Consider the following 12,739-nt stretch of genomic DNA (forward strand, 5'->3'; position numbering starts at 1 on the left):
TACCTTAAGGAACGGTAAGGTAGGCACAAATAGTCGGAAACAACTGGTGAAAGCAGGGCCGTCAGCCAGCAGCAGACGGAACAGCCCACCATTGAAACAAAACCCCCGGCCAGCGCCAGAGCCAACGCCGCACCTCTGGCTCGCTTCTGCTAGTGGAACCCGGTGCCCGCAAAAGAGGGAGGCACCCGGACGGAGAGAGAACTTGGAAGGAGGGGTTCGCTCGGCAATTTTCAGAGTGGCAGGCACCACACCACAAGATTCCGGTACCTTCCCATAGAACCCATCTCCTACAAGTAACTTCCAAGTGCGAAAAAAACATAGGTAAACATAAAAGGGAAGGACACGGGCCGTCTCGCGCCTTTAGCAAACCCTACTTTCCCCAATTTAAGCAGTGCTTAGGTAATTACACAGTAAGTAGCTACTAACATGCCTCGAAATATCCCAATTCTTCACGAGGGATGCCACTAGCCACCTAAAATGCACTCTAGGGAAGGTAGCGCGGGGTCGGACCGCAATGTAAAGGTATCTTTAGTCGGAGGTCTGGGCGGTGTACCGCGTGTGGCTTTCGTTGTACCCAAGCACCCACTACTATACCGATACCTAATTACACCGGGCACCTCAACTTATGGCGTTCAGCCAGCCCAATGTCTTGAAAGTAAGGTAAGATAGACGGGAAAGAAACAAGAAACATCCGTTCACCGTCTCCCGTTCCGTAACCTTGGGACAACGGTCGGTTGGGTCGACGGTGCAAGCATGACCAAAAAAAGGGTCCATCCTCTCAGCCCAAAGGACGATTCCACCCTAAGCTTGGGCTTCACAGCATTAGATTTGCCAAGAATCATCATCTGCCCCCTTCTACTTGCCAAGGGGGCGTCACTTCTCACATTTTCACCCCTCAATCCTCAATGCTTACACTTTTTTTTCTTTCTTTTTGTTTTCATCTCGATGCTTTCGATTCAACCTAGTTGATCCGGGATACGCACTCACATACTGCCTCTCTCCGTTTCTACCAGTACCTACAACGTCTAGACCGTCGAAGACCTCTATTCCCCTCCACACACCAACCAGAAAAAAGAACATCCCACATCCCACATTCCGTTCCTTCATTCATTCCCATCCAACCCATCCGCCGATCCGTCAAAAAGTCCGAGTCCAGTATCCCTATTCCATTCCATCCCTTTCAATCCCCATCCCCATCCTTATCCTGTCCGATATCTAAGGTACCCCGTCCATCTTGCCGTGTCTGCCTGGTGCCCACCTGCCTGCTCAGACGCAACTAGACGGGTAAAAAAAGAGAAAGAAAAACAGAGGTCCGCATCAAAAGCCCGTCTCTCCGGTCATTCTGGAATACCGGACCTCGTTTGGCAAACACCAGCAAATCAGACTGGTAAGCAAGTTGTAGTAGTGGTACACCCCGTACCTGTTGAAAAACCCATGGACTCGCTCGCAACGCAACTGATCCGCAAGAAATAACGCCGCAAGCCCCCGTCCAGTCTTATACACACACTCTCTTCTCTGGCTCTTTCTGTACCTTGAAGTACCGCATCGCAATTCTGACACCAATTTTGATCCCGGCCATATGTTTCTTCAGTCGGCACCCTTCATGACCGTCCGCAGACTGACAATCTCCCTCTTCAACCGCGCGTTCTCCTTCTTCACCCTCGCCGTCTCCTCGCTGTGTTCGCGTAGGCTTCGGATGAGCTCTTCCTTGTCTTCTCGGCCCTTGCCCTTGAGCGCCTTGACAATCTTGCCCAGCTCGCTATTGAACTTTTCGTACATGAGCTCGTTCTCGGCCGTCGACTCTCTGTACAGCTGATCGATGCTCTTGACCTTGGTCTCGGATGCTCTCAGCGTGCTCTCCATGTCACGCTGGATCGCCGTCTGTCGGTCCGTCAGCTCCGACATCATTGTCGGGATCCGTTCCTCGAGCGTCTTGACTGAAGCTGTCAGCTTGCGTAAATCCAGCGTGTTGGTGCGTCCACCGAGACCAGAGTTGACTCGTGACATCTCTTCGGCAATCTTGGACAGCTCCGACTGAAGTGATGCGTCGACGTCCTCGACCGCCTTCTTCTCCGTCTGCAGTCGCTCCCGAAGCTTCTGCGGCGATTGCAGGCGGAGCTTACCGCTTCCTGGTGGTTTGCCAGGACTAGTAGACGGTCTGGGGATCGAGTCGGTCGATTGAGAGACTGGGCCTATCGGGCGAGTCGGTCTGAGTGTCGGGATATTGGAAGTGGACAGGCCTCTAGCATGTCCCTTTGGTGTGCGGCTGGGAGCGTTTTCGCGATCGGGGGGTGCTGGTGGTGATGAGAATAGCGCTTCAGGCGACATGGGGTTCTCCTTTTGGCGCGGTGAGATCATGCGAGGAGACCGCAGGCTCTGGGATGTCGGGCTTATCGGTATCCTAGATGGCGAGGGTATCCGGGGCGTCGAGTTGAACTTTTCTGATGTCTGCTTGTTTATGCGCAACGGCATCATTGCTTCCTCAATCTTCTCTCTGGGATCCGTGATCGTCGCCGCCTCCATAAGGCTTCGCAGATCAGAGAGGGAGCTACGCCGCTTCTTCTTTGATGACTTGACAGGAGGCGTTGACTCGACGTCGGGCTCTCCTATCGTCTCCAGGCGCATGTCAGGCCGTTGCGAGCTGCTCGGTCTGGGAAGCTCGTCAAAAGCACCAGCAATCGGTGGTCTATCCCTAGAGCCGGGCCTTCTCAGCTTGTTTGGCCCCGGTTGTGTTCCCGAGTCGATCGACCTTGCCCGTGACGATGTCATCTTGGATAGACTAGAACTCGAGGCTGCATCTGCAGAGGCAGGGTGCCGGCCGTGTTTGCTAAGCGTGCGCCAGACGGATGGCCGCTCCGAGTCGTTCTTGCTGTTTTGGCGCAGCAACGTGTCGAACCCGAATTTGCGCCTGATTGAAGACGTATTTGAAGTCAGCGATCCTGAGTGCGACTTGCCGCTACGAGAGTTCATAGACTCGAAGGCTTGTTGAACAGTCAGGTTGACGCCAAACCCGGCATCGTCGAAAATTCTATCGCAGTCTTCGACAAGACGGTCCAGCAGATTGATGTAGGCTTGCGCTGTACCGTCCGAAACGAGAAGTTCTGCAAACGACACCGTCAGGATGCCTCTGTCGCCATCATTGCCACAGCCATCAAGCAAGTCGGCAAGCAACTTGATCAAAGCCGTAAATGCCCTTTGGTTTTGTGGCGCCATTTCCTTGAAGATGAAGTTGACAAAGTCGGCAAAGTTTCCCGGTACTTGTCGGTTCATACGCTCCAGCAACGTGTCCAGGGTTTGCTTCGTCATGATCGGGCCCATCTGCTCGCCCCAAGCGATGCGAATGAACTTCTCAAAGGCCACAAATATCACATCCGCGCTACACTCGGACGAGGCGTCGAGGTCAAACGGACTCTCGATCAGCCGGTTGTAGAGGTCGTTGACCAGAAGCTCATCGGCAAGGGATCGGTTCAACAACATCCGCCCGATGATACTACCTTTGCGGGCCTGGAGACTGGCGACGTATCCTGTAAAGGTTTGCTCGAGCCGTACGAGAGGGTTCTCGGGGCGGTCATCGCCGCCCATCTTGATCCCGTCTTTGCCCCTGGCCGAGCCGTAGATGGATCCTGCTTCGCTATTCGCTCGTGAGACTGGTGGAGGGAACACATTCGTCACAGGTGTTCGGCTGTGCTTTGGCGGGCTGTGTGCTTCAGTGTTGGTTGAGCCACCCCAGATGCTGGAGAAGAGTCCCTTCACTGGGGAAGAGGCAAGGAACGATCTCGTCTTCTCCGCCCTCGTCATGAGCGGCAGGCCCTTAAGGATCTTGGTGTAGTATGATACCAAAGCGGGTGCCAGTCGCATATTTGACACACTGAACTGCGTGCCCAGCAACTGAATGACTGTGGTTAACGTTAGCGTTTGACTTCCATCTAGCAGATATGGACCATCTTACTTCGTCGTGTGAGCGTCGGCAAGAAGTCGTCCAACGCCACATCGTCTGTGAATTGTTTGCCGTTCAAGCCAGCGGTCACCATCTTGACTTTCTTCAGGTCGCCGCTGTTGACGTTGACCGTGATTTCAACGCCGTAGTGTCCAATCGGCGCACCCTTGGTGCCCTTCTCGTGGTCAATAACGATGCGAATTGGCGCAGGCTCCCTCCGGCCATCAATGAGCTGGTCTGCGCCTTCCTGGAAGACAGCAGCGAAGAAACCGAGGTTGTTATCCGACATTCTGATAGAACGAAGGGTCCACGAAGGGTCCTCGCGCTCCTTTTCCGAGAACCGACCCTCCACACGGGCCTTTACAATGTCTTCCGTCCACTTTGACGCTCTCGTAAAGGTCTCCTCTAGCAAGAAGCACCGCGACGTGACAGCGGTGCCTGTCACCCACTCTCCCGCATGTGCCCCCTTCATCTCTTGGGTTGAAGTCATCCAGATGAGCTTGCCATCTGTCGACTCTGTGAAGCGCACGTCTGCCAAGTTATGCCAGCCTGTGAACGCAAGCTCGTAGGTTGGCTGGCCACCGGCGGCATTCGTCATTGACAGAAGAAGACCTGCCGCTGAAGGCTTGTCAATTTCACGCAGGAGGTCTTTGCCAGTCATTGGCTTCGGTCCCAATTTCTTCAAAATGACCAGGCAATCTGAAAATAAGACGAAGATACCGGCACGCTCCGCCGCCTCCGGGGGATCAAGCACACGGTAGGGTGCGGGGAGCTCCACAAAGTCAGCTGCGAGGATGAGTCTTCCTTGAGGCTCGAGGTCAAGGGGCCAACTCTCAACCATGTTGCGCAGGCGATTCGTGACTTGCGGCTTATCCGGGATAGGCTCGTCCATGGAACAGATATTTGTAATGATGTCGCGGGCTTTGAGCATCGATTGCAGCGCCGGATGTGTCATGGGAAGACAGCTCACGATCTGGTCGATGAGCAGACTGTATCGTGGAAGACGCTGAACAGGTTCGATGAGAATTGAGCGAACGGTCTGCTCGCCGGTCTGCAGAACCCGCTGACGGAAGCTCGACTGCTGGTCCAGGAACGAGTTGAGAAGCGTGGGGAAGTGCTGGCTGGCGCGAATGTACTCCTGGTAGCAGTCTGTGAACTTTGGAAACCATTCGAGGAATACCCTCGCGATCGCCAGTGCGCCTGTGGGATCCTTCATCTTGGACGGAGACCCCAGCCTGGATCCCGTCAGTGCCACCGTCGTCACCTCCATGTCCCTAACGGCCTCCTCTTCGGTGTCGTCCATAATCTTGCGCAGCTCCTCCATGAAGGCAGAGTTGACCTGTAATATCCTGTCCGCTGACCTGGGGAAAAGCTTCTCGAGCTCTTCTTCGGAGGGGCTCAGGCTGCTCGGGTCGCGCTGTCTCGCAGATTGTCTAAAGTCGTCGGCGATGTGCTTCACCAGCTCGTTCAGCTTCAGCACGTATCTCTCTTCGGTGTCGACCAGCTCTCCGAGCTTCATCCTCAGATCCACCTTTTGGTCTTTGGAGAAGGACTTGCTGCGATTGAGCGAAGTCGGCTTGGAAGGCGCCCGCCGTAATCTGGAAGTGGGGAGGAAGAGAGGCTCGCCAAGCAGCTTCACCAGTGATGTGTATCCCCCATATTGCCGTAGAGTCGGGTCCAGGAACTCGTCGTCATCCTCGGGCGCGTCGTCGAGATCTTCGGGTTGCAGCGGCACAATGGAGCCGGGAGGCAGGACAAAGTCGACGTCCACGTTGCTCAGGTGTTGGGTCTGCAAGGCAGTCTGCAATGTTTCGAGAACCTCGACGGTGTTTTCGCTCTTGATCATGTTCTTGGCGAGGTCAGCGGCGTGCTGCTCGCCAAAGAGGGCCGGCCCACTTCCTGGACGGCGCCCCCTCGTGGTTGGGTATGTGTTCTTGAGGTGGTTCTTGACGACCTCGGGCAGCTCCTGGAAGTACTTGTACAAGCCAAATGCGAGGCCTCGGTAGATCTCGTCGCCCTGCCATTCGCGCGGCAGGTGGTTGACGACGGCGTAGAAGGGCGAGTTGGGTTGGATGGTCAGGCGCGGGAACGACTGGTAGCCGGCGGGGCTGTAGACGTGGATCTGGACGCGGGAGCTGTTGAGGGTGTAGTTGGCAGTAGTAGAGGCGCCGTGGAAGATGAGGACAGGCAGGTGTCCGAGGAGGGGGTCGGAGGCATGGTATAGAGTGAGCTGCTCTGCGGACAGAACCAGCTCCTCGGTGACACGAACCATTGTCGGGGCTGGCGATGCGGTCGATCGGTCGGTCGGTCGCGTGGGCTCGTTTAATGGGCCAAGGTCATCGCTTACTGGGCGCTGACCGAAACACGCAAGGTAAAGGAAAGAAAAGAGCCGTCAGGGGGGGTATGAAGTCGGCAAATGAGTGTATCGGGTTCGGTGTGCTGTGGTGTGTGTATCGACCGCGTCAGGCGCAAGGTGGTGGTGGTTCAGCCGAGTCGAGTGGCGGTCGAGTCGATGCTGAAGGCCAAGGGTAGCAACGGGCGTTCGCGATGCGACTGTCGACAAAACGGAAATAAGGCTTTCGACGTGCCGGTAAAGGGAAGAAAAAAAAAGAATCAGGGGATAAAAGAGCGTGAGGAAAAAAGTTGGCAAATTGCCAGGTTGGCTAGCGCGACCAAAGTTGGACAGATGAAGATTGCAAGCGCAGCGATAATTATCGTGTGGTGGTGGTGGTGGTGGTGTCGGTGTCGGTGTGAGTTGGCTGGCGTTGAGCGCAGCCGGGGTCGAGTCGAGTCTGTGGGTTTGGTTGACCTTGGACTTTGGAGAAAGTAGCGGGCAGCAACGGGGGACCTCAGCAACGGCAGCAGCAACGGAGCCCAGGTGTACGCATATGAAGTACAGCGACAGCGACAGCGACAGCAGCGGTGGGTATCCGTAAGATAGGTAAGGTAGGCAGGCAATGTAAAGTAAGGTAAGGTAAGGTAGCAGTGTCTCCGTAGTATGGAGGTTAAGGCCTGGATGAACCGGGCTGGGCTGGGCGGTCTGTGGTCCGTGGGGCGCTGTATGCTGTGTGTGTTGTTGTTTGTTGTGATTGCGATGGAGCTGCAAGCAAGAGAGGTGAAGCCCAATCCAAGGTTGATGGAGTGCAATACCGTAAGGCAGAGGGGTCCTGGTCAGGATCAGGAAAAGGGCTCCATCAATGATTAAACAGCACCGCAATAGATCCCGGTTCAATCTGTCTGCCCTTTCTGACAACTTTGTTGAACCCTTTGTTGATCTTCAACTTCTGAAGCAGGCCAGAGATGCAGTGAAACAAGAAAACCAGCCTCTTGTCCTCCGTCAGCTTTCTAGTGGTTGTGTCCTCTATTTTTTTCTGCTGACTAGGGTTTTCTTGGGCTGGCTTCCCTCTGTGCCTCTTCACCGACACTCCCATGCGAATGCAAGTAAGTGGACGAGAACAAAGAGGGTTAGAGATGTGACGGGGGGCAAGAGAGCGGGAGAGGGAGGATGACGAAAACGCCAGACAAGGGGAGGGAATTAAGCGACGAACGCCTCAGTCCTGGACTCGGGCTAGACCTCTTTACCTTGTCAATGAGAGAACATAGTGATAATTCCAAGATCTCTATGGACAACAACAGTACATCAACAAACCATATAATATCCAGACTAAAAAGTCAAAAAAAGAAAAGAGTCCTAGACGACGAAATAAACACCCACTATTGACTGGGAGTCGCGTGCTATGCCGACCGCCTTGGATCTATTGGCTGACTTTAATTAAGATATTTACTTACTTTTACTGTCTACATCTTGGATGTACCAAAATGCATCTTACCGCCGCAAGTCCAAGTAATAGAGAATTTTTCATCAAAGGCTTCTGGGACTGGATGTTCACAAACAGCAAGATGCAGGTGCACGTCGGCAGCTCCAGGTGCAACTGTGCAAGGCAGGTTCGGACTTTCAGCATCGCATCGCTCCTCCCCTCTTCCTCTCTCGCGCTTTCGCCCAGTCCGGGCAGTCACCAAAAAAAAAAAGTGGTCTCCAAACGTCAACATAAACAGATCCAACGCGCCCCGCCCAGAGCCCACGACGCGTCCACTCAGAGCTGTCAAATGGTGTACTCAGGTTCCCCACCCGTGACCTTGCCGGACCAGCAACAGCCGCACTAAAACAAGGCACTCGGGCCCACGGTACGTACACGTACAAGTATCGAGAAAAGCTCGGATACTCCATTCTGCCCAATCATGCATCTTTCGATCTCTGAGCCCCACCAAATCCCCTGCCAGTGTCGATGCAGCCAATGACAGAAGCTCCCCACGAACCCCTCCTCCTTCCTCCCATGAATCCCATCGCATACCGTCCAATCTAATCGGCTTTCCGTCCCAAAATCTCCAAAAGACGTCTCTTTTCCCACCCCGCACTGATTACGCGACTGCTGATTCGACCTTGCACCCTCATATCAAAGTTTCACCGGGCTTTCACATCTCGCTCCATCAACGACGTCGTATTCTCATAGATCAAAGACGATACCTCCGAGTCAAGCACTATATCTCGATACTCAAAGACATGTCTACCCAAGACCCCGGTATCCCCTTGACCCATGCTCCAGACGCCAGAGGCTACAAGCTCATGGAGCTGCCCCCCGACCTAGAGGCCCTGCTCACTGGCGAAGATGCTCCGGTGTAAGTCAACCCCCCCGGCCGTACCTCAGTCCACCCACTCTGAGCCTCAATCACGACATCTCACTTCACCTCACCTTACTTGGACCACACTCCTCTACTCCGTATCTCACGCTCACCTTACTTAAACTTCATCACTCTCACCCGCCATCTCTCACACTCAGTCCTTCACCCTCTAACACACAACAGCATAACTCTCACCTCAACCCCAACAACAGCCCTCCTCAAAACCCCAGACAAAACCTACAAACTCCTCCAGAAAAACACATCAAATTCCCTCATCCTCCTGGCCCCTCACTCCGCCGCAACCCCACCGGACTCTTCCTCGGACGACAGTATCCCCGTCGCCGGCCTGGCCGCCATCGCAACCATCCACGAAACCGTTGAGCTCGTCGCCCAGACGGAGCCGCAGACGATATCAAATCTCAAAAACACTGGCAGCAAGGGGAAATGGCACGAGAAATTTGGTCGGGGGCGGTAGGATTCTGGAACGTACACACACTTACACTTACACGCGCACATCGTATATCTCACTAATCAATTCTTCGCGATTCACACAAGACCTGGTGAACTCTCTGCTTCTTAATTGCCTGGAGCGTGGGATGCTTCATAGTTCACGTACCCCTGCTGTACACTTAAGCTGCCTACTTCACAAAACAACCATGGGTTATTGATAAGAGACTTCATTGATGGTATCTTGAATGATTTATACCATGCTGGCATGGCACTCGCTTCCCGTCTTCCCCCTCCAACATGAGTCCTCGATGAATGCCAGGGTAATGAGATGGAGATGCCCTCCGACGCCGTGCTCAAATGTCATCCGATGATCACCTTGATGAAAACCGCCTGAAAAGTAAAGAAAGTAACAAGAAAAGGAAAACGCAAGATAGCACACTCGTATCCTGCCTTCCACGAACCAAACAAGACCACGCTTTCTCCTTTCCGTGATGTGGTAATGGCCACCCAAGATTTCTGGCCTCCCATCGCTTCGTCGTCGTGTTAAAAAAAAAAGAAAAGAGGTGTAAGAGTAGAACTAGAAAGAACCCCGGAAGACGGCAATCAGTCCATCTTGATAGGATGATCTCTGCTTCCTCCGGGAATACCATTCGCCCCGCCACGCTGAAGGGCAAGGTGTCGTCGAAGTGCGTGACCTGCGTCTATAGCCCGTTGGGCTGCTCGACTCACGGGCGCCGGATTCTGAGCTTGGGGTCTGTCTCGGTTCGTTACGCTGGCCACATATTGTGCGAGTCCGCCATTGGGGCCGGCTACCAATTGAGCTGCAGTCAAATCGGCCATGGCCTGCTGCACGGGCTCTTCAGCTCGTTGCGGTTGACCTTCGGGAACAAACAGGCTCGGCCACATGGCTTCGTGTTCCAGCAGAATCGAAAATTGCCGGGGCGGATTCTCGGCCTGTTGCGGTGCCTGTTGCTCCCTGGCCTTCTCATCAATGTTCTGTCTCGCACGGATGTCGGGAGGCCGCTGCGCACCCTTATTGCGTAACTTCTGCCTCTTCAACTCTCTAGGTTCTCCGTACTCTGGGCCCCATGCCTCTTCAAACCCCAAGTAGTTAGGATCATTGAGTCTGCCCTGGTCGGGTGACGCGATAACCGGCATTCCTTGATTCACAGACTGAGGAGCGATCATAGGCGGGTGACGCGCGACCATCGGCATTGCTTGAGCTACAGGCCGGAAGGGCACGTGGGGCGGGTTAGGGTTGTACATCACCACTGGCTGACTTACAGGCTGGTGAGCCGCCGCCGGCGGTACCTGCACTTGTCCCAAGTAGGGGAATCCGGGATGTTGCGCATTTGGGAAAGCGACACCGATTGTTGGGCGATGTTGCTGATCGAGCATCAAGTAGGGGTTATGGCCCTGCGGGTATTGAACCTGTACCGGACCCCTTTGCAACTGCTGATTCGCGACTCCAGCAGGCGTACCTGCCGGCGGAACGATCGCATGAGCCTGCGGCTGTGGCATCGGCTGAGGTTGAAAAGGCCCAACCGCATTGGCGAGAGGCATGCCAACAATTGGATTCATTCCGGGTTGGACATTCTGGGCTTGATTTTGCGGTGAGAGGTGTTGCCTGCAGGCAGCTCGCAGTTCTGGGGGGTTTTTGGAGACCGTCGATGCCGGTTCTCCCGAGTTGACCTTGAGTAGGTCTTCCTTTGCCTTCATCGAGGGGTGTCGCTCGAGAATGTCCTGACGGGCTTTTGCCTCGGCCTGTTGCACTTCCTCATTGTGGCGTGTGTTGACGTCGTCAAAGAGGGGACAATTGCCCTTCTGCCCACCTCTTGCCTGGTCGTCAAAGTGGGCATAGTCGCACGACTTGGAACAAACGTAACACTGGACGTTCCTACATCCACGCTTTGTACAAGTCATCTTGTTGCACCCTGATTCTTTGACAAAAGCCATGCCACCTACGTCGTGTTAGATGTCAGTATCAATCTAATGAATTGTCTTGGTTCAGTCACCGAGGAAGCGAGGATACCCACACTTGTTGCATTTACGGATGATCGCAGTGGACATGGCCTCCTCAATTTGACGCCGAGCACCTTCTGTGCTGTCTCCAGCAGCCTCTTCACAGGTTCTGGGGATATGGGTCTCTTCTCTGCAAAGCCGGCAGCTAACCACCTGACAATCCGGGTTCTCACACTTGAACTCCTTGTTGATATCGACCGGTGGATACTCGGCGGCATAAGGGCAGAAAGGACAGGTCTCCAGGCCGTCAATGCCAGCCATGCGGAGATTGGCTTCGGATTCGATGCGATCCAGGGCTTGATTGAGTTGACCATTGATGAACTTAGCGCGTTCTTTGTGAGCGAATCCAGCATCGCATCCATCCGTGGACATGCAAGTAATCTCATACTTTGAGAGGCCAACCACCGTTTCAGCGTTACGGCGTGCACATTCGACACAGAAGAACTTGAAAGGGTCAGCAATAGTCTGAAAGAATAGAGTGTCATAAGCTCACGTGGTTCCCATTCTCGCAACAGACCATACGATCGAGAGCGAACTCGCCATAACAGCAGCCACAGTCCGAGACATTGCCAATCGCCTTTGCCGACGCAAAGTTGGCAGCTTCTCTGGCAGCCTTGAGTCTAGCTGCTTCGAGCTTGGTACGGGTAAGACTCAGCACTCGACGGGCGGCCACCAGTTCTTCCAGAACTCTCTTTTCGGCATGAGTCGCCGATCCGAGGAGTTGATCCAATTTCTCGCCCTCGAATATACGATCCGATGGTGGAGTTGGTCTTTTTTTGAGCGCAAAGCTGGGAGGGAGACCTTCTCGCACACCGTTCTTCAGATCCTCGACGGCTTTATCTACGGTAAGGTACGTAGGCAGCAGTTTGCAAGCATTGTCGTAAAAGATCTTCATGAGGCACTTCTGGAGAACTTGAGGGAAATCATGCTTCAAAATCTCCTCCCTACGTCCAGTGTCAGCCTAATCTATATAATGAGCATATCGCAACAAGGTAGCAGCTATTTCGATAGCCTTGACCGTGGAAGCTGTGCTGGGGAAAGGAATGAATTGGACTCACGAACGGTCGATGTATTGCTTTATCGATTCCCGCTCTCGATCAGGGTTAGCATAGAGGCGGAGGATATTTTCCTTCTCATCATCTTCAGTCGACACTTCACGCTTCCGCTTAAGACTTTTCTGGCGGGATGCTTTGGGGTACGATCCGCCTTTCTCGGTGGAACCCAGAATGGTATCGATGGTTTGGTCGGCGTTATGGTTGGCCTTGGCAGCTGTCTCCTCCAGGTACTGAAGGCATATGTCTGGGAAGACGCTGAGAACTGTAGCCGCACAGGCGTCCTTGCCGTAGTCAACTGCCTCCATTGCTGCGCTGGGAGGCTCGTTTGATCGGCGGTATATCAAAAGTCCATTAGCGAGAACAGTTTTGACGTGCTGCGCGAGCTTTGGCAGAAATCTGGGACTCCTTCGGGCAGCAATGTCGTTTGGGGCGCGAGCGACTGGTTGATGCGCCTGGACTCTTCGAAGTCGACTATGTTTATCATGATTAGCAACCTTTCCACTTTGATAAAACTTGCTCAGCAAGGCGAACATGATAGACAAGCTCGGAAAGTAGCGTTGAAATTGGACCAAAATCCAGCCCAGGAGTCTCATCG

General features: G+C 54.0%; 3 protein-coding genes across 3 annotated transcripts; 1 reads left to right on the forward strand and 2 right to left on the reverse strand.

Annotated features, from left to right (window-relative positions):
• Positions 1–1,587: 1,587 nt before the first annotated feature.
• N0V96_007350 (uncharacterized protein) lies at positions 1,588–6,209 on the reverse strand (the record flags this gene model as incomplete). The annotated part of the gene is made up of 2 exons (XM_053191490.1): positions 1,588–3,896; positions 3,950–6,209. 2 exons carry the CDS (start codon positions 6,207–6,209, stop codon positions 1,588–1,590), a joined length of 4,569 nt encoding a protein of 1,522 aa, XP_053051052.1.
• A 2,289-nt stretch (positions 6,210–8,498) lies between these two features.
• N0V96_007351 (uncharacterized protein) lies at positions 8,499–9,092 on the forward strand (the record flags this gene model as incomplete). Its single annotated transcript, XM_065757998.1, has 2 exons — positions 8,499–8,612; positions 8,871–9,092. The coding sequence occupies 2 exons, from the start codon at positions 8,499–8,501 to the stop codon at positions 9,090–9,092; spliced, it is 336 nt and encodes a 111-aa protein (XP_065613521.1).
• A 578-nt stretch (positions 9,093–9,670) lies between these two features.
• Positions 9,671–12,449, reverse strand: N0V96_007352 (uncharacterized protein; the record flags this gene model as incomplete). The annotated part of the gene is made up of 4 exons (XM_065757999.1): positions 9,671–10,964; positions 11,100–11,554; positions 11,607–12,033; positions 12,148–12,449. The coding sequence occupies 4 exons, from the start codon at positions 12,447–12,449 to the stop codon at positions 9,671–9,673; spliced, it is 2,478 nt and encodes an 825-aa protein (XP_065613522.1).
• Positions 12,450–12,739: the final 290 nt, after the last annotated feature.

Source organism: Colletotrichum fioriniae (assembly GCF_027942845.1).
Source record: "Colletotrichum fioriniae strain IMI 355084 chromosome Unknown scaffold_8, whole genome shotgun sequence".
In the NCBI taxonomy this organism is placed as follows: domain Eukaryota; kingdom Fungi; phylum Ascomycota; class Sordariomycetes; order Glomerellales; family Glomerellaceae; genus Colletotrichum; species Colletotrichum fioriniae.